The sequence below is a fragment of the Canis aureus genome, chromosome 21 (assembly GCF_053574225.1).
Source record: "Canis aureus isolate CA01 chromosome 21, VMU_Caureus_v.1.0, whole genome shotgun sequence".
Taxonomy (NCBI): domain Eukaryota; kingdom Metazoa; phylum Chordata; class Mammalia; order Carnivora; family Canidae; genus Canis; species Canis aureus.
The window spans coordinates 17,387,515-17,407,915 of record NC_135631.1 but is presented as its reverse complement, the minus strand read 5'-3'; the positions used below and the strand labels follow the sequence as shown (position 1 = coordinate 17,407,915).

The 20,401-nt window shown below is 60.5% G+C and overlaps 1 protein-coding gene and 1 long non-coding RNA gene across 2 annotated transcripts in view; one reads left to right on the top strand and one right to left on the bottom strand.

Annotated features, from left to right (window-relative positions):
* Positions 1-5,631: 5,631 nt before the first annotated feature.
* On the bottom strand, positions 5,632-20,334 carry RTN4RL2 (reticulon 4 receptor like 2). Its single transcript, XM_077863316.1, has 3 exons — positions 19,754-20,334; positions 13,569-14,050; positions 5,632-6,968 (listed from the first exon to the last, which is right to left on the bottom strand). The coding sequence occupies exons 1-3, from the start codon at positions 19,782-19,784 to the stop codon at positions 6,216-6,218; spliced, it is 1,266 nt and encodes a 421-aa protein (XP_077719442.1). The 5' UTR covers positions 19,785-20,334; the 3' UTR covers positions 5,632-6,215.
* Positions 6,682-20,401, top strand: part of LOC144292658 (uncharacterized) — a 31,635-nt gene continuing 17,915 nt past the window's right edge. The window contains exon 1 of the long non-coding RNA XR_013360016.1: positions 6,682-6,950. This is a non-coding gene — a long non-coding RNA (uncharacterized LOC144292658). The remainder of the gene's footprint in view (positions 6,951-20,401) is intronic.

The following is a 20,401-nucleotide window of genomic DNA, read 5'->3' as shown; positions in this document are numbered from 1 at the left end:
GGGCTGAAGACAGTATTACAGATAAAACTGCCCCTTTATCTTAAACTCCCTTTAGAAGTCAACAACAACAACAAAAGTTAATGCAACAGACTGATCCACCCATTTCACAGATGAGAAAACACGTCCAGGGGGGTCTGGAGACCCCTGGCTGCTTGGAGCCCAGACTCCTGGATTTCAACACAGTTCCCTTTTTGCAAAATACTAAACCAGACTTGGACGGCACCCACTCAGGAGTTGGGTGGGTTCCCGGAGGGCCTGCCTGGGTCTCTCTGAGCTTGCCAGCCCGGACCTCGACCTTCCGAGTCAGAGTCATCCGGGGGAGGCTGCCCCCGGGGTGCGGGCGGGCGCTCCGAGGGCGGGGTGTGCCCGGCAGGCGGCGCTGCGGAGCCGCGTCTGGCAGCGGGTGGGGCTGGGGGAGGGGCGCAGGACCCACGGGAACCCCTCGCACCCCGCCCCGCGCGCAGCGCCCCGGCCAGTCCCGCCTCGCAGGGCCTCCGCCCGCGGCCCCGCCCCCGGCTTGCGCCGCCCTCCTCGGACATCTCAGCCCTCCCGACCCCCGCCCCTTTCAAGCGCGGTCTGCACCCCCACCGACCTCAGGCGGAGCGGGGGCTCGACGCCGACCCCGCCCCAGCTGGGGCTTCGGACGCGGCGGGGAGCTGCGGCCAGGAATCCCGGCCTCCCGGGGAGGGGTGGAGAGCGGGGGGCTGGGCAGGGGCGGAAGCGAGCTGGAGCCGTGCTTGTCGGCGCCGCCGAGAGGAGCAGATGGCTGGGGAGGGGAGAGGGTACGGGGGGGTGCGGGGGCCGGAGGATGAGGAACGAGGGATTTCGACGCCCCGAGTCTCCCGGGAGAAGCCCCCCCTCCCCATCTCCTCCCTGGAAGAGGGGGTGGCGGTCGCCGGCCTGCCCCCTCGGAGCCCGGCCTCTGGCCCGCGGGGTCCCCGGGGCGCGCCCCCCGCCCCCCGGGCCTCCCCCCTGCGCGGGCCGGGCCGGCGGGGTCGGGGCCGCCGTGAGCCGCCCGGGGCGCCAGGGTTAGGGGGCCGCACCCCGAGGGGCGAGGGGGCGGCGGGAAGCCGGCTCCCGAGCTGGGAGCGAGTGCAGGGATCGTAAATAGCTGAGGGAAAACGTGTTAATTGGAACTTTATGCAGATGAGCCGGGACCGGGGGCTGGGGGGTGGAGGGAGGGAGAAGGTCACGCGGGGGCGGGACCCAGCCCAGTTCCGAGGGGAGGGGGAGCAGGGCTCTGGCCCGGGGGTGCGGGGGGTGCGGGGGGTGCAGGGGGGGGAGCACCGGTGAGTGTCCTGACGTCCCGGCGCGGGCCTCCCGGGAGCCCGCAGGTCCCCGCAGGTCCCCGCAGGTCCCCGCAGGTCCCCGCAGGCGAGGCCTCCTCCCGAGCCCACCCCCACCCCCACCCCGAAGCGAGCCCCCCTCCCGCGGCCACAAGTCCAGGGTCTCGAGGCCCCGCGAGGGTGGAGGACACCTGGCGAGTGTCTGTCTCCGCCAGAGGCTGCTCACCTCGGGACCCACTTCTGCTGCGTCCCCAACCCTCGGCCTCCGCGTCCTCCCCCTGCCTCCTCCGTCCTCTTCCCCATCCCCGGCATCACCCTCTCCGCGCCGGAGCGTCGTCTGCTGCTTCCGCCCAGTGTGCCTGGGGCGGGGATGGGGCGACTCGAACTTTTCTCCCCTTACTTTCTCCCGGCTGCCCCCTTCCCCGACCACCCCACCTTTGGGATGTTTCTCTGCCCGCAGAGTGTTTGGTAGGCCCCCTGGGCTGGTCAAAATGTAGTTCCAGGGTCCCTTAGTGATCTGCTTCAGGAGGGCCTGGGGGCTCAGGAATCTGGATGTTTCCACCTAAATCAGAAGGAAAAGACCCTCATTCTGAAAAACACTGGCAGAGAATCGGTGGGTGGGAAGGATGGGGCCAGCTTCCTTCCACAGCGCCGCCCACTCCTCCTCCAACCCTGTGGACCTCACCTCTGCTCAGAAGGGCCTTGGCGACCTCTGGCGTGAAAAGGTGCCAGGAACGAGGAAAAGGAGGAAGGAGAAAGGGACAGAAGGAAGGAACCTAGCTCTTCCCTCCCCAGCAGGATCTCCAGCCTGCTTACCTCCCCTTCCCCTCAGCTGGGCCATCTTTTTCTCTTACTCCACCAGCCCGGCCTCAGCTTCTCGATTCCTTTCCCCCTCTTGAGCTGAAGTTTCTGGACAGGCCAAAGGATCTTGGGGGTGGGGGTGGGGGTGGGGGGAGTGGTGGGGAATGGCAGAGCCACCAAAGCCCCCACCTCCAAAAGAAAGGGGCAAGAGGCACCCCTGGGGTTGGAAGAGGAGGAGAGAAGCTGGACTTGAGGGAAGATAATAATAGCAGCAAATATGTAGGTCAGCTTTCCACGGGGTTATTGTACTTACTCCCCACAGCAAGTCGACTTAAGCAGGTACTCTTGTCCCCAGGTCACAAATGAAGAAAACACAACAGACATTCAGAGAGGTTAAGTAACTTGCTGAAGGTCACACAGTACGTGGGAGAATAACTAGGTCATTCACCTTCCCACTTCCCCAAAATCATTTCTCCAGAGGTCACTGGCTGCTGTCCCAGGCCTGTCCTCCCTGCCCCACCCCCAGAGGTAATGAGGATGGGGAAGGGCATGGTGTACAGAAATGAAAGGAGATGCTCAGGTTTCGGAACATCTGACAGGTCTGGCTGGAAGCATTAAAAATTCATGTAGAAACCTGACCTCAGCCGGACCTTGGGTCTGCCACCTGGACTGTCCCTGGCCTTGTGGCCTCTCAGAGCCTGGTGGGGGACTTTCCCTTCCGCAGGGTCGCGCAGAAGCCCCATGTCTTTGTATCTGGGAGGAGAGGGGTTCTCTTAGGGATTAGGGGCCTGAGGTCAGGTGCCAGCGGTTCAGAAAGCAGGGCTGAGAGCCCTCCCTGCTACTCGGAGTGTAAGAACCTTAGAGGCTTAAGGGCTTACAAGGCCCGTCATCTGGCGTCCTTCTCCTGTTCCTCTGCCGGGCGCGTGGATGGATGCTCACGCTCAGTTCACGTTGGCGGAAGCCCGGCCGCGATTCCCGAGGTGGCCAGTGGGGGGCCTCAGCTGAGCCTCTACTGCAGCTTCCAAGGACAGTCAAAGAACCCCCACTGATGAGGTCAGAGAGGGGCAGCCTGGCCTTGGGGCAGGGCTCTAGTGAGCCCTTCTCTGGGGAGAAGGGGGAGAGGCTTCCTAGCTCGGGGGCCATGGAGGAACTGCAGGGAGAGTTCAAAGCAGGGTGGTGGGCTGCAAGTACCTGCTAACCCGGGCCAGCGTGATGTGATACAACCATTCTAGCTGGAGTGAAGATTTGGGGCGAGGCCACGAGAGAAAAGGCTAGAAAGGCCGTTGGTACCAGACTCCGAGGGATCTTTGATGCTCTGTTGGGCATTTCATTTTTAACCTGTAGGCAGTTAAGGAGGCATTGCAGGTTTCTGAGTTGACAGGAAAACACGATGCACATTTGGGTGGGATGGATCTGGCTACCACGGGCAGGCAGGGTGGGAGGGAGAGAGACTGAAGGTAGGAAAACCAGAGAGGAAGGTACTGCTCCGTGTTTATTCTAGGCAGGAGGCAATGAGGAGATGGAGTGGGGGGAGCGGGGGAGGGGGGAGGGGGAATGGAAAGGGAGGGATGATGGGTCAGGGCCCCAGGAGGGGACTGGGGGAGTGGGTAGACACAGGAGATTAGAGGGCTGGGGGCACGGGCAGGTAGTGCAGAATGTGGATACCCTCGCAGAATGCGGCAGGTCAATGAGCTTTGTTTCCTTCAGGGGTCGGGGGTCTTGGCCAAATCCCTTCCCCTCTCTCGGCCTCAGTTTCTCCCTCAGAGCACTGGTGATTGGACTGGATGTCCTTGAAAGCCCCTCCTGTCTCAGAGTGTGCAGCTCAGGGCTGTAAATCAGTCTTCTGGAGATGCTGGGTCGGTGGGTGGGGGGTCTGTGCGTGTGAGATCTCTAGAGGTGGTCTCTGTGCGGGGTCCTGCTGAGGCAGCTACGTGTGCATGCATTTGGGGTGCATCTGCCTGTTGGTGGGACCCGTGGGTGTCAGCTTGCCTGCACGTGCTCCGGAGCTCCGCGTTGTGTGAGTGTGTGAGAGAGAGCGCGTGAGCGTGGGTGTGCACGTGATGGGCGTCCGTGGGTCTGTCTGGGCTGATGGTGGTGGAGGTGGGGGTGGTGGAAAGAGGCATTGCTGTGGGCTTCTTCCTGAGGCTCGCACACTCCTTTTGCTTTCACTGTTCTGAAATAGCATCTGGACCGAAGGCCCATGAATATTTCACAACGATAATTCTGTGACCTGGACAGCCTGCTTCTGATTTCCCAGCATCCTCCCTCCCCCTGCCCAGTCCGCAGCGGCTCCTCCTCCATCAGAGCCCTAGTCCCACTGGCTAGTCTCCCCAAAGCCAGCCTGTCCCAGGCCTCCGGGAGACCCCAGACCCCGAGGCTCCCCGGCTTCCTCACTAGCTAGCTGCCTTCTCTGCTCCCTCATTCTTACCCAGATCCACCTGCTTCCAGTGCCTCCAAGGCCTTCGGCGTCCACGCCTTCCCATGTCTGCCTCCTCTTCTTGCCATCCTTCTGACTTGCCCAGCCAGGGTCACGGGATCTTGGCATCCCCACTCTCTGAGCCCTGCCATCCAGGTCCCCTCTCTTTCCATCGGCACCCCCAGTTTACATTCTTAATCCTAAATGTAAACCATCAAGCGTCTCCCCTCCATTGCTCTGATGAGACTCACCCCCAATCTCTATCCCAAGTCCTTCTTAGTTGGGCTTTTCCTTCCTCAGGCCTAGCCGTAACCCGAATTCTCCCTTTCATGCACTGGAGAGATGAAGCTTCAGATGCTCCAAGGCAGCAGGGCACCCCAACTTGAGATTCTTATCCCTCTGGTGCTCCTAGGCCTGTGGTCTCTCTTCTAACCTGCTTGCAGAACTGCTTCTCTGCCCTGGCCCATACCTCACAGGAGTCAAGGGAAAGAGACCATTGATCTATACAGGGTCATTGTGTACAGCTGTGCAGGCTGCACACTGCACAAAGGCACTCAGCCAAGGGGGCAACTATGAGCTGAAATTCAGCCTCAGGCTCTGCTTCCTGAGGTGTTTGCTGTGGTGTGGGGCTGGGTTCTCCTGAGGATGAGGTGCCTTTTTCAGATTTGCCCAAAGTCATGTTTGGGCTGGCTGTGACCCTGGATGTCTGTTATTTCTCCCTGCAGGGTAAGGTGGGAAATGCTCTTCCTTCCTGAAGGAACAGGGCCTGGGAGGGAGCTGTTGACCAGGCTGCAGGCCTTCCCCACAAGCTCAGCTCCTCAGGCGCCAGACAAGTCAGGGTCATAGGTAGTGGCTTCTCCCAGACCACTGGGAGGTGAGGTGATGTCAGCACCTGCTCTTGGCTGTCAGATTTCATCGGCCTGCTGGGGACTCCAGGGTTACCCCCTCTTCCTCATTCTTCAGCTCCTCCTCTGCAGGCAGCAGCATACCAGCTCAACCAGGCAAGAAGCACTTGGAAGGCATGCGATGGATCCCCTTTTTCTAACCCTCCTGGCCCTGAATTCCTGATGCTTCTAAGCCCTCTTCCCACTTTCGAGGTCCTGAGTCAACAAATCTTACAGAAAAAGATAAAATAATAGAATTTTTTAATAAATTTTTTTTTTCCAAACAACTTCTGTTGATCTTCACCACACAGGGGCCACGGTGGAGAGGAAAGTTCTCTCCAGGCGCCCTAAAAAGTGTCCCGGGTAGACTTAGGAGAAAAGTATTCCTCCAGTGTCGGGAGGCTGAGGGGGGCTAGGATAAGCAGGGGCCTAGGGTTAGCCTGGCCCCAACTGAGGCATCCCTCCAAAGGGCTCCTGGGGTCGGGGTTGGGGGGGGGGGCGCTCCCTTCCAGGGAGCTTCCAAAGGCTCTGCTGGTGGAAGATGCTCTGCAGACAAAAGCCCCTCTCGAGTCCACGGGGAGTAGGGGTCAGCGGCTGCCTGGGGTGCCCCACCCCAGCGTGGGGGTGGGAGAGTTTTAATGGCCGGAGTTGGGGAGACTAGGGCTGGGCCACCGGACACGACCCCGCTCCCCCCACCCCCCGGCGAGAGCCCGCAGCCCAGGGGCGGGGAGAGGCGCGGTCCGTCCCGGGGGAGGGGAGAGGAAGGCTGCAGAGGCGCAGGGGGCCGGGGCGGGCCGGGGGCGGGCGGGGGGCGTCGCAGCACCGCAGTCAGAGGTGGTGGGGCGCCAGGAGCAGGAGGCAGAGCAGAGGGCTGGGCAGCCCGGCCGAGAGCGCGGGGCCGCGGGAGTCCGGGGGCGCCTGGCAGGCCGCGCCCGGGCACGTCTGCTCGCCGCGCTGGTCCTCGCCGCCGTAGCCCCCCCAGTAGTCGTCCTCCGTGGGCGCGTCCCCCCCGGCCTGGCGGCCCCGCGGGTCCTCGGCGGGCAGGTCTCGGTAGAGGGTGGAGGGGTCGGCGGGCGGCGCCCCGGCCTCGGCCACGCCGTACAGGTGGTTGGACGAGCTGTTGCCGCGCGCGCGGCTCCCGGGCCGGGTGGGCGCGGCGGGCGGGCAGGCCTGGAAGTCGGAGTCGCGGAGGGCGCGCAGGTCGCGGCCCTGGCGCTCCGGGGGGGTGGCGCACGTCACGTCGGAGCTGGACACGCGCGCGCGCTGGAACCAGGCCCAGAGCGGCCGCGCGCGGCAGTCGCACGCCCAGGGGTTGGCGTTGAGCCGCAGGAACTCGAGCGCGGGCAGGTCGGCCAGCGCCTCGCCGGGCAGCGAGGCCAGGCTGTTGTTGAACAGGTAGAGGATGGTGAGGCGGCTGAGGCCGCGGAAGGCCGCGCGGTGCACGCCCTGCAGCCGGTTCCCGTGCAGCAGCAGCCGGTCCAGGCTGCCCAGGCCGCGGAACACGTGCTCCGTGAGCAGCCGCAGGCGGTTCCCGTGGAGGAAGAGGTGGCTCAGGTTGGCCAGGTCCGCGAACAGGTCATCCTGGGGGTGGGGTGGGGTGGGGGTGGGGGTGGGGGGGAGAGGGTTAGAGAGAGCCGTCCTTAGAGGCGGGTGGGAGGAGGGGAGGCCTGTGGTTTCAGAAGGGAAGGGTTTCGGAGAGTCCTGGGTTCGAATCCTACCTCCCCTAACCTATCGACCTGTTAAATGTGCGCAAAGCAGTATAGTTGAGGTCACTCGTTCTCTGCTCTGCATGCCCCTGCAGAGCCCCAGTTTCTGGCTCAGCAGGTCTGGGGTGTGGCGGCAGGAGGGGTGCGCTCCCCGGTGATGCTGATGCTGCGGGTCAGGGGACCACACTTGGAGAATGAGACCCCACCCCCCACCCGCACCGTTCGCTTCAGCATGTAGACTGCTTGGCAGGACTTCCTGACTTCAAATCCTGGGCTCTGTCCAGCACTGGCTCCGCCACTGGGGGCAAGCCTCAGTATCTGTGACTCAGTTTCTTCGCCTGTAAGATGCCGAGATTAAATGAAGCCGTATATGTTGTTACTCAGAACAAGATTGCCATGAGGTCGGCATTCAGTGGGTTGGCCACCGTGGTTAACTTGGCCAAGCTAGTAATCTCTCTAAGCCCGTTTCCTCATCTATAAAATGGGGATGAGTGTACGTCCTCCTGCGTTTGTGCTGAGGATTAGGAAGACAATCCACACAAAGCAGATGGGTGAAGTGCTGGGCACAGTGCCTGGCACATTGGGATTCAGTCCAGTGAAGCCCACAGACTCAGGAGGGAGAGCTCGGGGCTTCCGATCCAGCTTGCCCTCTTCCCAGCTGCGTTGTGTTGGGCAGGCTACTCAGCCTCATCCAGTTTCTTCAGGACCCATAGCTCAGAGAATATCCCCCTTCAGCAGGCTGAGGGAGGATTAGGTGAGATCATGCTGGAAGGATACTGCACTCGGTGGGCACATAGACCACCACGAATAAACAGTGGTTTTTACGACAGTAGGGCCTCAGTTACAATTAGGTCCATCCCTTCTGCTCTAACAGAGGAGTTTCCTGAGGCTCAAAAGTTCTACTATTCTACTTTGTTAGGATATTAAAAGGACTCAATGTCAGCTCCACCCGCCCAGAGGTGGCAGGGGAGGGGAAGAAAGCCTGCTGTCTGATGCCCTGATCACTGGCCCCCATCGAGGCGTTGTCCCACCGGCCTTCCTGGGGCTGGGGAGTCCCAGAATCAGGCGCTGTTAGTGCTGCAAGGATTTAGAACTCTGATTCAGAGTTAATGGGGGTGCGGGTATATAGGTCTAGGTATGCTTCCTGGTGGGGGCTGGAATGTGAATTCTAACCAGCTCTCCAGCCTGGTGATGGTCAGCCAGACTTGGGAGTTAGTGCTTCCAGGTCCAGCCGCCCAGCCACTTTTTCTAGAGGAGAGCACGGAGACCCAGAGAGGGGCCCAGAACCCCAGTACTGACCTTCCCCCCCACCAACTTGGTGCAGGACATCACTGTGGTCAGCAGGCCCAGAAGCTCTGGCTCTCAGGGCTAAGAGCATCCGCTGTGCTGAAGCCAGCTCCCCCCTGGATCCTGTTTCCGGCTGCGGTTCCCACCGTTTCCTGCCCATCCCAGCCAGGAGCCTGTCCCGGCTCTCAGGTGGGGGGGAGGGCACTGACTCCCAGCCCACACCCACAGCCCCCACCTTCCTGTGCTCCGGCGTTCTCTCGCCCCCTCCCATCTGCCTTCCGCCCTCTCCGCTCCAGGAACTGAGCCTGCCAAGAACCCTCCTGTTGGCCACATTGAGATCCGTCCCCTCAACCTTCTTGGGTGTCTGTGACACCAGCGTTCTCTGCACCCCCTGCTGCCACCACCCCCTGCCTCGCTCAGGTCTCCAGTGGGCTCTCTGCACGCCTGTGGCCTCAGCCCGCCCCAGCCTGGTCTGGTGGCCTTGTCCTTCTTTTCCTGGCCCCCAGGGAGTGGGCTCCGAAACCCTTCCACTCAGACACCTAGTTCGGGCTTCTTTTTTACGATGCCAGCCATAGTGGGACACACCCAGAGATTCCTGATCAGGATCAACAGGGGATGGGGGTAGAAGTGGAGGTCATCACACTCAGGGGGCTTCCAGAGGTCAGGTAGGGACAACCCAAGGTTCAGACACCCCAGAAATTCAGGTGCCTTTGACCTACAGCCCCAATGCAGGGAGCTACAGAATCCCTTGATCCCAACCTCCTCCTCTTCCTCCTTTTCCCGCTTGCACATGTCCTGGCGTTCCTCTCACTGAGCCTCCATCTAGGGGTCCATACCCCTCCCCTCATCCAAGCCGTTGCCAAATCCCCCAACCACTTCCTGAGCTGCAGCTTTCAAATCCAGACCTTCCTCTCTCCCTGTTAAAACCCTTCTCTGTGCATTAATAAGCTTTTGACTTTCACAGCCCTCGCCCTCCCCACTCTGTGCCCCCTCCCTCTGGGCTGACAGCGGCTGCTAAAGCCATCGACTTCCATTTCCAAAACCATATTTCCCTCACCTCCCCCCAGGTCGCTTCACAGCTCTCTGCATCCATTTGGAATCTCACAAGGCAGCATCCCTGCCCCATCCCCACCCCCAGACCCCCACAGCATCCAGCATCCTGCCTTTCACTTTGCCTCCTTCCACCCTCCCAGCTCCAGTCTCTGGCACTGGCTGCTGGGCTGTGTGACCTTGGGCAGCTCCACAAACCTCTCTGAGCCTCAGGTTTCTTCATTTGTGAAACAAGGGACTTGAGAGTTGATCATTAAGATCCAACCTCATCTGATATTTATGAGTAAGTGAGTCCTGGAGTGTACCTCATTCATTCAACAAAGCCGTATTGAGTGTCTACTCTGTGCCAGGCACCCCCACTCACAGTGCTCACCAATCTGTGCCAGGTGTCACTGTCATCGTCTGCGTCAGAGTTTGCACTGTGTGCCAAGCTCTGTGCTACCCGGATCCCATGTAGTAACTGAATCATCACAACCCCACGAGGCAGACAATATTATTACGTCCCTTCCGGAAAATAGGAGAGGAAGGCCCCTAGAAGGCAAGTGACTTGCCTAGGGTCCAGCAGCTATATGGGTTGGGCCTGAACTCTGGAGTCAGGCAGACCTGGGCCACTTCTAGGCTGTACTCCTTAATGGACTGGTCAGAGGTCACTGGACTTCACAGAGGCTCAGTATCCTCAGCCCTTAAAGGGGGGAAATGATGCTTACTCTGAACCAGACATCGTGTTGAGCACTTTTCAAGTAGCGTCTTCTTTAATCCTCACAACAAACCTCTGAGGTGCAGGTCATTTTTTCTCCGCTTTACAGATGGGTCCTTTGAGACTCAGAGTGGTTAAGTAACTTGCCCAGAGCCACACAGCAAGCCAGAGATGGGCCTGGGATTCAAACCCGGCTCTGCCTGAGTGCCCTATTAAACCATGTAGGCCGTAGTGATTAAGGGAGAGAACTGGTGTCTCTATCATCTGGTTCTAGTCAAGTAGAAAATAAGCTCCAAGAGAGTGGGGGACACTGTTTTTGCTCACTCTTGAATCCTTGGCACCCAGAACACCGCCTGGCATGTAGTAGGTGCACCATACATACCCACTGATGAATGAACGCCCCCTGGTACAGTGCCTGGCCTACAACGGACAGTCCGTGAGAAACCCCACCGCCCCTTGCCTCCACCTGCACCTCTACCTCCACCTTCCTGAAGAGCTGTGGCCCCCCTCACCCCCTCCACAGCTCCCCTCTCTGGGCAGGCTCCATCTTAGTTCACACCTGCATTCTGTGCATCTCACCCCAGCCGCACATTTCCTCACCTGCCTGTCGCATCTCCGGGCCTGGTTCTGCCTGGCAGTCCCCTGGGCAGAAGCTGGCTCTTTCTTTCTGCTCTAGGAAGGGGCCAGGTGTGAGGATGCTTCCTTCCCATGATGCCCTGCACCATGCCATTCATACTACAGGGTGCAGGACAAGCATGTCCTGTTTCAGAAGACCCCCCCCCACCACCCTGTTCACTCAAGGACCCCCTTGCCCAGAACTCTCCTGAGCCTACTCACTGGCTGCCGTTGTGGCCTGAGAGTGGAAGAGGGTCGGGTCATCATGACGTGATTTATTCTGCACTGAACTATGTGCTTTATATACACAAACTCATTGGCTTTTTATAGCCATTCTTTGTGGAAGGTCTTACTTTAATTTTTCTCATTTTAAAGATAAGGAAACTGGGGTTCAGAATGGGGAGGCAGCTTGCCTAAAGTTAAATAAGTCGGAAAGCAGCAGAGCAGGGATTCAAACTCAGTCACTCTGGCCCCAGATTCGCCCTTCTGAACAACCAATATGTATTGACGAGGGGGTCAGGGCGTCAGGAGTAGTTGTCGAACTACTAGTTGTAACATGATAATGACCCCGCCTGTACTGAGGGTGGCTCTAGACTAAATTTTAAACCTTATAGAGCTTCTTAGATAAACTTCAAGTACTACCATGACTGCCATTTTATAGACAAGGAAATGAAGGTGGAGAGGTTGAGTCATTTGTCCAAAGCCACACCGCAGCCAAGATTGGAACCTGGGTCTGGCAGGCTCCAAAGAGTGGGTTTCAGAGACGAGCACTCTGCTGTCCTTCCTGCCCCCCTGCCCCTGGACAGAGCCTGGGGGAGAGGTCTGGAGGACAGAAGTTCCTGAAATGCCATCAGACCTCTCAGTCTCCAGCACTACCCGCCCTTCCTGGTCGTGTGGCACCAGGAACTTCTGTTCTGTGTCCCTACTGCCCCTAACTGTCCCCCAGAACCAGGCTGTTGCGAAGTTGAGACACACAAGCCCCCAGTGACGTGGCCAGTGGTTTAAAAGTCTTGATGTGTAGAGGCCTTCTACCTACAAAGCCTTTGGGGCCCTGGGCCTCCGCTTCCCCATCTGTAAGGAGACAACCCCCGACAGGGCCGTAGAAGTGAGATGAGGTGGCTGGATGTACTTTGCAAATCCTGAGGTGCGAGGCAAATTTAGGAAGCAAAGGAAAGGGAGGGAGTATTCTGGGACCCGCTTGTGGCCTCAGTATCATCCATGAAGTTGACCCAGATCTCCAGGATCGGGTCCAAGATGGGCCATTTCACCAAGGCCAGTGTTTAACGAGGCTTGGTTCTCTTTTTAAAATAGTATTTTAACAAGCATTTATATAGTGCTTACCGTATGCCAAGCACTATTCTAAGTGCTTTACAAATTATTCATGCACTGAACGCATATAACATCCCTAGGAGATGGGGGGCTGTTGCTGCCCCCGTTTTCCAGATGGGAAGACTGTGGCTTGGAAAGGTTAACATTTGCCACACGCCAGTAAAGATTACCAGAGTCCAGGCCTGCAAAGTCCTTAGCACGGTGCCAGACACACAATGCGCCCACTAAGTGGTGGTGGGCGCTACTCTGACGGCCATTTAGGCAGCAGTAATGGCCAGGACAGAATTTTCTGGCACACTGTGTATTTTCCTTCTGTCCCTTTCCCTGACTAGAATGCTCTGTCTGAAGGCAGGGAGCTTTGTCTCTTCCATTCACTGCTGTCTCCTCAGCACGTAGCACATAATGGGGTGCTCCATACACGTTTGTCAGGTCGTTACTGCTAGTGTCAACATCAACCCGACCTGATGTGCGGATGGGCGGGCACATTGGTGAGACCAGGGAGGCACTGACCCGACCAGGAGTGAGGAGGAGCATGTGCCTTCCAGGCTTATGTGGGGGGGGGGGCACAGGGGAGGGGAGAATTTGGTGGTCCCTACCCCCTTCCAGCTACAGGCTGTGTAGCCCAGGGAGGAATTTCTTCCAGAGTGGTTTGGAGGGTGTGTGATTGCTTCCTGGGGAAATAGAATGGGAGGATCTGGCTGTCAAACAGTCAGCGTAACAACAATAATAAACAATATTTAGATCAATGATAATAACAATAAATAGCAATTACTGTTATTCCTTCCGTTTCCAGGGCATCCATTTTCCAGCTACTTAACCACTCTTTACCTTTCCCTTTCCTTCTTCCCTTGCACGGGGAGGACAGGTTTGGGGGACAGGAATCCGGAAAGGGCAGGACGTCGTCCCCTTGTCCCAATCCCTGGTGAGCTGGAGAGAGGCGGAACCTTCATGGGGCATAATTGCAGGGGCTGTGCCCTCTTGCTCCTCCTCCCCGGGACCGGAGGGTGTGGGGGTGGGTGAGAAGAGCAGCCACCAAGGCCTTCAAGCTGGGTGCCTGGGGAAAGGGAGAGTCCCCCGAAGGCAAACAAAAGGGGGAAAGGAGGGATCACAGAAAGAGACACGTACATACACCCAGACAGACATGGGGGCGTGCGCGGAGTGGGCGTGCGAAGGGAGGCAGACAGAGAGGCAGAAGAAGACAGATGGGGGAGGCAAGTTTGTGAGAGAGGCGGAGAGGGACAGAAAGGGATAGACAGACAGACGGGCAGAGGGAGACAGATGGGGGGGTTGGAGAGTCAGGGAGAGAGGCCGCAAGGGACCCCAACAGGAGGAGCCAGGAAGATAGAAGACAGAGAACAGAGAAGCCCCTAGCGGGAGTGAGAGGGACAGGAAGTTAGGACAGGGGCCGGGAACTAGGGATGCTTGGCAGGAGCGTGGGGACCAGGATGGTGGGGACCAGGACGGTGCGCAGGTGCGCCGGGGGCGGGGCAGGCTCACCTGGAGGTGGAGCAGGCTGTTCTCCTGGAGGTAGAGGTACTGCAGGCTGACCAGGCCGCGGAAGATGTTGCCAGGCAGGCTGCTGAGCTGGCAGCGGTACAGATGCAGAGACTGCAGCCGCTCCAGGCCCTGGAAGGTGTCAGGCTCCAGGGAGCGCAGGTGCCGGTTGTCGCCGAGGTCCAGCTCCTCCAGGGCCTGCAGGTGGCGGAAGGTGCCCGGGTAGATGGTGGAGAGGTTGTTGGAGAAGAGCCACAGGGTGAGCAGGTTGGGTCCGAAGGTGCCGGGCCGCAGCGTGCGGATGAGGTTGTTCTGCAGGAAGAGTCGCTGCGTGCTGGGCGGCAGGGCCAGCGGCACGGAGGAGAAGTTGTTGGCCTGGCAGCTCACGGTGGGCGGGGACGAGTAGCAGGTGCAGAGCATGGGGCAGCTGGGGGCCGCGGGGGGTGGGGCCAGGAGCATCAGCAGGAGGCAGGCCGAGGCGGGACCTGTGGGAGAGGGAGGCGGGAGGTTCCGGGAGGGGCCAAGGGCCAGGCCTGCCAGCCTGGGGGCGCCAACCCCCCCCAACTCCCCCCCCCCCCCCCCCCCCCCCGCAAGGGCAGTGCCTCTGGATTGATGGGTAGGGGTTCTGAGTGTAACCTCAGTGTCCCAACAAGCCCTGGCCTCCTCGGCTTTCTGAGGCTCCTGGTGTACGAAAAAAATAAAGGAATGCCAAGAGGACGCTAGAAAGCAAGGTTGATAGTTGTTGGATGAGTGGTGGCCTTTTGCCATTGGTTTTCACTGCGGTAGGTTTGCCCATGGCCCAGGGCTTCTCCAGCGGGGATGGTAGGCCTGATGGATCTTTGTTGTACGGGGCTGTCCTATGCGACATCTTATTTAGGATGTTCAGCGGCTCCCTTGTCCTCTGCCCACTAGGTGCCAGTAACACCTGCCCCCTGGTTACGATAACCAAAATGTCTCCAGACATTGCCAGATGTCCCCTGCTGGGGGGGTGGTGGGGCGAATCGCCCCCATTGGAGAAGGGCTGGAACTAAATTGAGAATCTTCGTGAATCTAAGGTCTGTGCGAAATGGCCCTTGGGCTGCTCCGGGGTCTGGTCTTGCCGAGCCCACTGGGGCATGCAGCTCGCCTCCCTCACCTTCCAGCAGCTTTCACCTTGGAAGAACCAGGGCCTGTCCAAGCCGGAAGGGCCCTGAGGGCCCAGGGGTCAGGGCGTTTCTGAATGGGGCCAGCAGCCACCTGCAACAGAATCAGCCAGGCGGGCCCAGAAAGCAGGCAAAATCAGACTTTCGGGGGGATTGCCTGGGAGTCTGCATTTTATACCGCAGCTCTTCTCATTCAAAGTCACTTGATATATATATGTATTTTTTTCAAAGTAACTCTTGAATGTCGGAAATAGTTCAGCCTTCTTAGGACACGGTTGGAGAAGCAGGCCCAGGGAGGCCCAGAGGCCTGGGGCTAAAGAGTAGTGTCCAGGCCCCTGCATCCCGTGCGGGGGCCGGGGGCATAGGACCCCCTCGCCCATCCCTGTCCCCTGGCCTTCTTGCCCTCACCACAGCTGTGAGCTTCTGGGCTGGATCTAGCTTGCCTTCTGACCTTTCTCATGACTGCCAGATGACTCCTCGGATTTTCTTCTGGCCCGTTTGCCTGGGAAGAAGGGCAGCCTACACCCCACGCGCTGGGCTGTGATTTCTGGGCACACATTGACTGAGAAGCTTCTGCTTCATGGAATGTGTTGGGTCCATGCAGGCGGAGGGAAGGATGACAGGGCCGGGGGCCGAGGACCTGAGATCCTGGGGCTCTGTGGGTTTCAGACACTCCAGGGGAGGGACTGAGGGTCTGTGATTTTCAGTGGTGCCTTGTGCCCCAGACATCGCTGCACGTGAATGTGTGTGTGTGCATATGCACACGTGTGTGATCTTAGGTATGGGTGTGAGCTGGGTGCTCACTGCATATGGTGCTGCTGAACCCGGTGTGTGCACAAGGCCGCGACAGGGCCGGGTGTGGACGGGTATCATGGACGCTCTGCCGTTATCCCCCCCCCAGAGAACACACAGGCGCAGGGATGGGGGACCCCACGCCTGGTGTGTGTGGTGTTCCCACTCCTCGACTTCGGGTGCCACCCCAGCTCCAAGAGGCCCCTCCTGGTGCCGAGCCGCGCGAGCGTGTGCCGGCTGTCCTCCGCGTGTGTGAGTGCGCCCCGTGCGTGTGTAGGCTGGGTGTGATGTAATACTCAGTGACACAGCGGCTGCTGTTCCGTTCCTTCACACCACCTCCGCGTTTCTCGGCCCTTCTCACCCCTCCCCCGGGCGGCGTTTCACGATTACTTTCTCCTCCCGAGTTTTTCAGAGCCACGTGGGGTGGAGGGGCACGTCTCTCACCCCTCAACTGAACCAGGCAGAGGTGGGGGGCAGGAGCGCGGCGGGGAACCCTGGGGGTGGGTTTCGAGAGGCCTGAGGTTTGGGGCTTAGAACGGGAGGTTTCAGAGCTGGAGAGGTCCTCCAGGTTCAGCTGGTTCAAGTTCTTGCCCTATGCGGGGGACATTGAGGCTCAGAGAGGGCAAGAAACTTGCCCAAGGTCACACAGCAGAGTGATCAACTGGGCAGGCACCAGAAAGGATTCTCGTCATGACCGGCCAGGACACTTCTCCTTCTAGCAGTCACCCTCTAAGCTTGCTTCCCTGAGGACTTGACACCAGAGGAAGTCAAATCCTTTTCTGATCCTTAATCCCACCCCTTATCCACAAAGCTCAGGAGAGTGTGAGCTCTGGAGGCCACCAGCACTCCGGAGGATGACGGAGCTCTTCCCCCCCAGCCTCTGGGGCTGACTGGTATACCCCAGGAGAGACGGGGGAGGAAGGACGTGAGTTCCAGAGCCCTCCAGACTTGGCGGGAGGGGGGCCTCTCCCTGGCTCAGGGTCTCCCCTGGCCTGGAGGCCAAGTGTGCAGGGGCTGACCTGTGACTCCCTAGCCCCCTGCTTGCCCACATGCAGGGGCTCCTCTCCTCTTTCCCCACACTCCCTCTCTCCGGTCCCTCTATGTACCCCCATCTCAGCCCACTAGCCCACTGGCCCACCGCCCCAAGTGGGAGATGGTGTTCCCTGCAGGCTTTTTGAGGAGGGGCCCTGAACAGGGGGCCCCTCCGTGACAGCTGCTGCATAACAGTGACTCTGTTGCCATTTCTGGCCCTCTCCGCCGTGCAAAGCAGCTGTAACCCAAGGAGCCTCATCCATAATTCAGGCTGCGGCTCTCACTGGAGGCGAGGAGGAGGGGAAGGTGGGGGGCTCTGGGTTTCTCTGCCCCCAGGCCTGGCTGGAGCGCTGCTGGGCAGAGGCAGGGGGGCGCTGGAACACCATGCCTCTCTCCCTCCTCCGCGCCCTCTGTCCCTGCCCGGTGTCTGCCCTTTCCTTCCCCACCCCCTGCTTCCCACGGCTCCTCACCATCCCTCCTTCCCTCCAGGCCTTGTCTTCTCTCCCTCCCTGAGGACCACGCGTCCACTCCCAGCCCCCATCTTGTGACTCCCTGGCGAAGACTAGGGCGAGATGCAGAGTGTTGGAGCTGAAAGGGGGGGGTACATCAGTGGCCATCAGGAGCAAACCCCTTATGTCACAGGTTCCAAGAGGAAGGGTCAGTTTCTGAGGGAGCGGCTCAGGCCTCCTGACCTGGATCTCTGACAGTCTGCCTTCAATATCTTTCCTGAAGCCTTCATTTCACCCCTCACTACTTAGATAGGCCGAGGAAAGCCCCTGGTGACAACCTCCCCCACCCTCTTGGCTCGCCCCATCTTCTCTCTTTCCTCCTCTTCCTTTTTTCTAAAGTCAGCAGGTGATGGCTAGAGCCGCAGGGGAGTGCAGAGCAGGGATGGGCAGCAGCCATCTGTTATTAAGCACCTACTGTGCACCAGACACTGTATTACTACATGTCTTTACGCAGAGTATAACATAGCGTAACCCTGCGAGGCCAATATTATTGCCTCCTGTCTGCCGATGAGGGGAGGGCAACTGGGGGACAGAGAATTGCCTCAGGTCTTGCTGCTAGTGTAAGGTGGAACCCAGACTGGATGAGCCCATGTTGGAAGAGACCCTCTGACCTTTCTTTGGGAGACCTCACATCATCCAGGGAAACCACACCTGAGTGTGACAGTCACTGCCCTTGAGGTAAAGGGAGACAGAAAGTGCACCCAGGTGCATGGGGCTGGGCCAGCCATGATACTGTGCAAGGTGAGAGCAGAGAAGGGACCCAGGCTCTCTGCAACTTTCCTCTTCTGGGCTCCAGCTTGCGGCTGCTCTAAGGGACGGCCCATTTGGGAGTCAAAAAGGAATGAGCAGTGTCCAAGAGATGTGGCTAGGATTGACCTGCGGAGGGAGCGGAGAGAGGCCAGAACATGGTATCGATCCCGGAAGGCCGAGGTGCCCAGAGCCAAAAACTATCCATTCACCGAGGGACCATTGTCAAGGACTCTGGGCGATCACCCTGGAGTACCCCAGGCTCAGAAATAAGGTTCTCACCCCAGGAGCCACCTTTTAGTCCAGAGGCTCTGGTGAAAGAAGGGGCTCTAGGAGGAGGCAGATGGAGGGCAGGTGCCAGGATGCTAACCCACCGGGCAGAGTGGCCTCTGGAAAAGGTGCTCCCTGGAAGGGGAGTCGAGGGCTCTGGCTCTGAAGGAAGGACACAGGGTCCCAGATGAGCAGCAACAGCTCCACACTCAAAAGGCTGGGGAAGGGCTAAGGCCCGGCAGGCAGATGCTGAGGGGGCAGGGGCTGAGGAGGTGGGAGCGCGGAGCAGAATGGAGGTGGTGGCGATGCCAGTGACGCAGGGGTCTGGGGAAGCACTGATGCGGGTGACGGAGGTTTAGTGCTGCTGCAAACAGCTTCTCACTCTGCCAGAATGTAACACCCCAAAATAAGCAGCCACCGTGGTGGCGGTGGCAGGATCCGACGACGGGGCCCAGAGATATAAATGGCAGCACACAGCCAGCTAGGGTGCCCACCCTTGGAGGCTGCCACCCCACTCGAATATCCTCACCCTTTCCCCTCTCACAGCCACCCCCAAGGCCCAGAGCTCAGAACCCACAGACCACTCCCTGAGAGAAGGGATGTGACAGGCAGGCGCTTTGGGAATGGAGGGCTTCCCACGTGGAAGTGGTTACCAGAAGCCTCTTTGTCTCATCCCTGGGGATCCCCCCCACCCCATCCCTCTCTCCCATCTTGTCCTCTTCCTCCTCTTCCTTCCTTCCCAGATTACATCCCCATCCCCATCAACCCCCAGGCCCTCTCCCATCTATGGTTCCCTGTCCCCAACCCTAGCGCTCATCCTTGACCCTCTTCTGGGCTCCTGACGCCCCATCTCTACCCACCATCCCAGTCCATCTCTGGTTTCTAGGCTTCCGATCTTTCCACTCCCCTTTCCTTCCTGGTCCCCAGGGTCCCAGCCCTCCTCTTTGCCATTGCCCACCCTTGCTTCCGGATTCTGGGCTCCTCTCCCTCGTCTTCTCTCCACCCCTCTGTGCATCTGGTCTCCCCTCTCCCTCTCTCTTCCTCCATCCTCACCTGGGTCCCATTTCCCTGCTTGCTTTTCCCGTCTAACCTCTGTCCCGCACCCCCCTCCCCTGACCACTTTCTCCATCACCGACCGCTTCTGGCTCTCCCCCTTTCTCCGACCCCTTCCCCGCCCCACCCCCAATCTCTGGTCCACACCCTAGTCTGTCATTCAGTCCGGGGAACTCTCCCCCTTCGAGCGCCCTCCATCCGTCCTACTTGGCAGGGCCGTTCGGATCTCCCTCCGATCCGCCCCGACCGCCCAGACAGCCCCCCTACCCACACCCCCTGTCTCCCCAGGTGACTGGAAAGTGCTGAGGCACGGGGCACGAGGACTTGCTGAGTCGGCGCTTCCCCAGCCGGCCAGAGTCCTCAGCGTCCCCCGGAGCAGGTGCAGCCCGGGCCGGGGCCGCCTGCCCCCGCGTCCCCCGCGGTCACGAGCTCCCCGCGCCTCCCCGCGGCCTCCGAGCCGGTGCGCTCCCCCAGCGGGCGAGCCGGGGCGCGGGGGCGGGGCCCGGGGCGCGGGGCCGAGCCCGCTGCCCCCACCCCTCCCCGGCTCCCCGCCCCCACAGCGGCCCCACCCTCGCGCCCTGCGGGGGGCGCCCGCCTCCCTCCCCCGGTGGCCTCCGCCCGCCGGGCGGGCCGGGGTCCCTACCTTGCAGCAGGCGCCCGAGCCCGGGCAGCATCTTGTCTCGACGCTCGGGGGAGGGGGCGGCGGGGGGAGGGCGCTCCCACTCGCTCCCTGGGCCCGCCGGACGGACGGCGGGGACCCCGCGGGGCTCCGGGAGGGCCCGGGAGTCCCCGGGCTGGTGGCCCGGCCGCGGCGCTCTACCCTGCGCCCCCCGGGCTGCGGGCCTCGGGAGGAGCCATCGGCCCCGACGGGACGGGGCGGGGCGCGACGGGGCTCGGAGGACTGGAGCCGGCCGTCGACGCCGGGTGCCGGCACCCCCCGGCCGCGCAGGCGGCGCGCGAGTCCGTCAGTCCGTCGGTCCGTGCGTCCCGGCTGCTCGCCGAGGGAGAGTGGGGACAGCGAGGATGCTCTTCCCAACCACCCCCACTCCTTCCCGCACTCGCTGGCTCCTCCCTCGCTTCCTAGCTCGCCGACTTAACCCTCTCCTGGCCACCGGGAGGCGGGAGCGGCTCGCCGGCCCCCTCCGCCCCGGCCCCCTCCCCTCCTTGGGGAGCCCGGAGGACGGAGTTCGATCGCCTTCGCGGAGCCGCGCTTCGAGAGAAATGCTCTCCGGGGGAGGGGGGCGGTGCAGTGCAGCGAGAGGGCGCCGCGGACCCGGCCAGTTCCCCCTCC

Excerpts from the sequence above, each read along its gene's own strand:
- RTN4RL2 (XM_077863316.1), bottom strand. The coding sequence starts at position 19,784 with ATGCTGCCCGGGCTCGGGCGCCTGCTGCAAG. Across the intron at positions 14,051-19,753 it reads GCTCGGGCGCCTGCTGCAAG|GTCCCGCCTCGGCCTGCCTC; the intron begins GTAGGGACCCCG and ends CCTCTCCCACAG. Across the intron at positions 6,969-13,568 it reads ACAGCCTGCTCCACCTCCAG|GATGACCTGTTCGCGGACCT; the intron begins GTGAGCCTGCCC and ends CCCCACCCCCAG.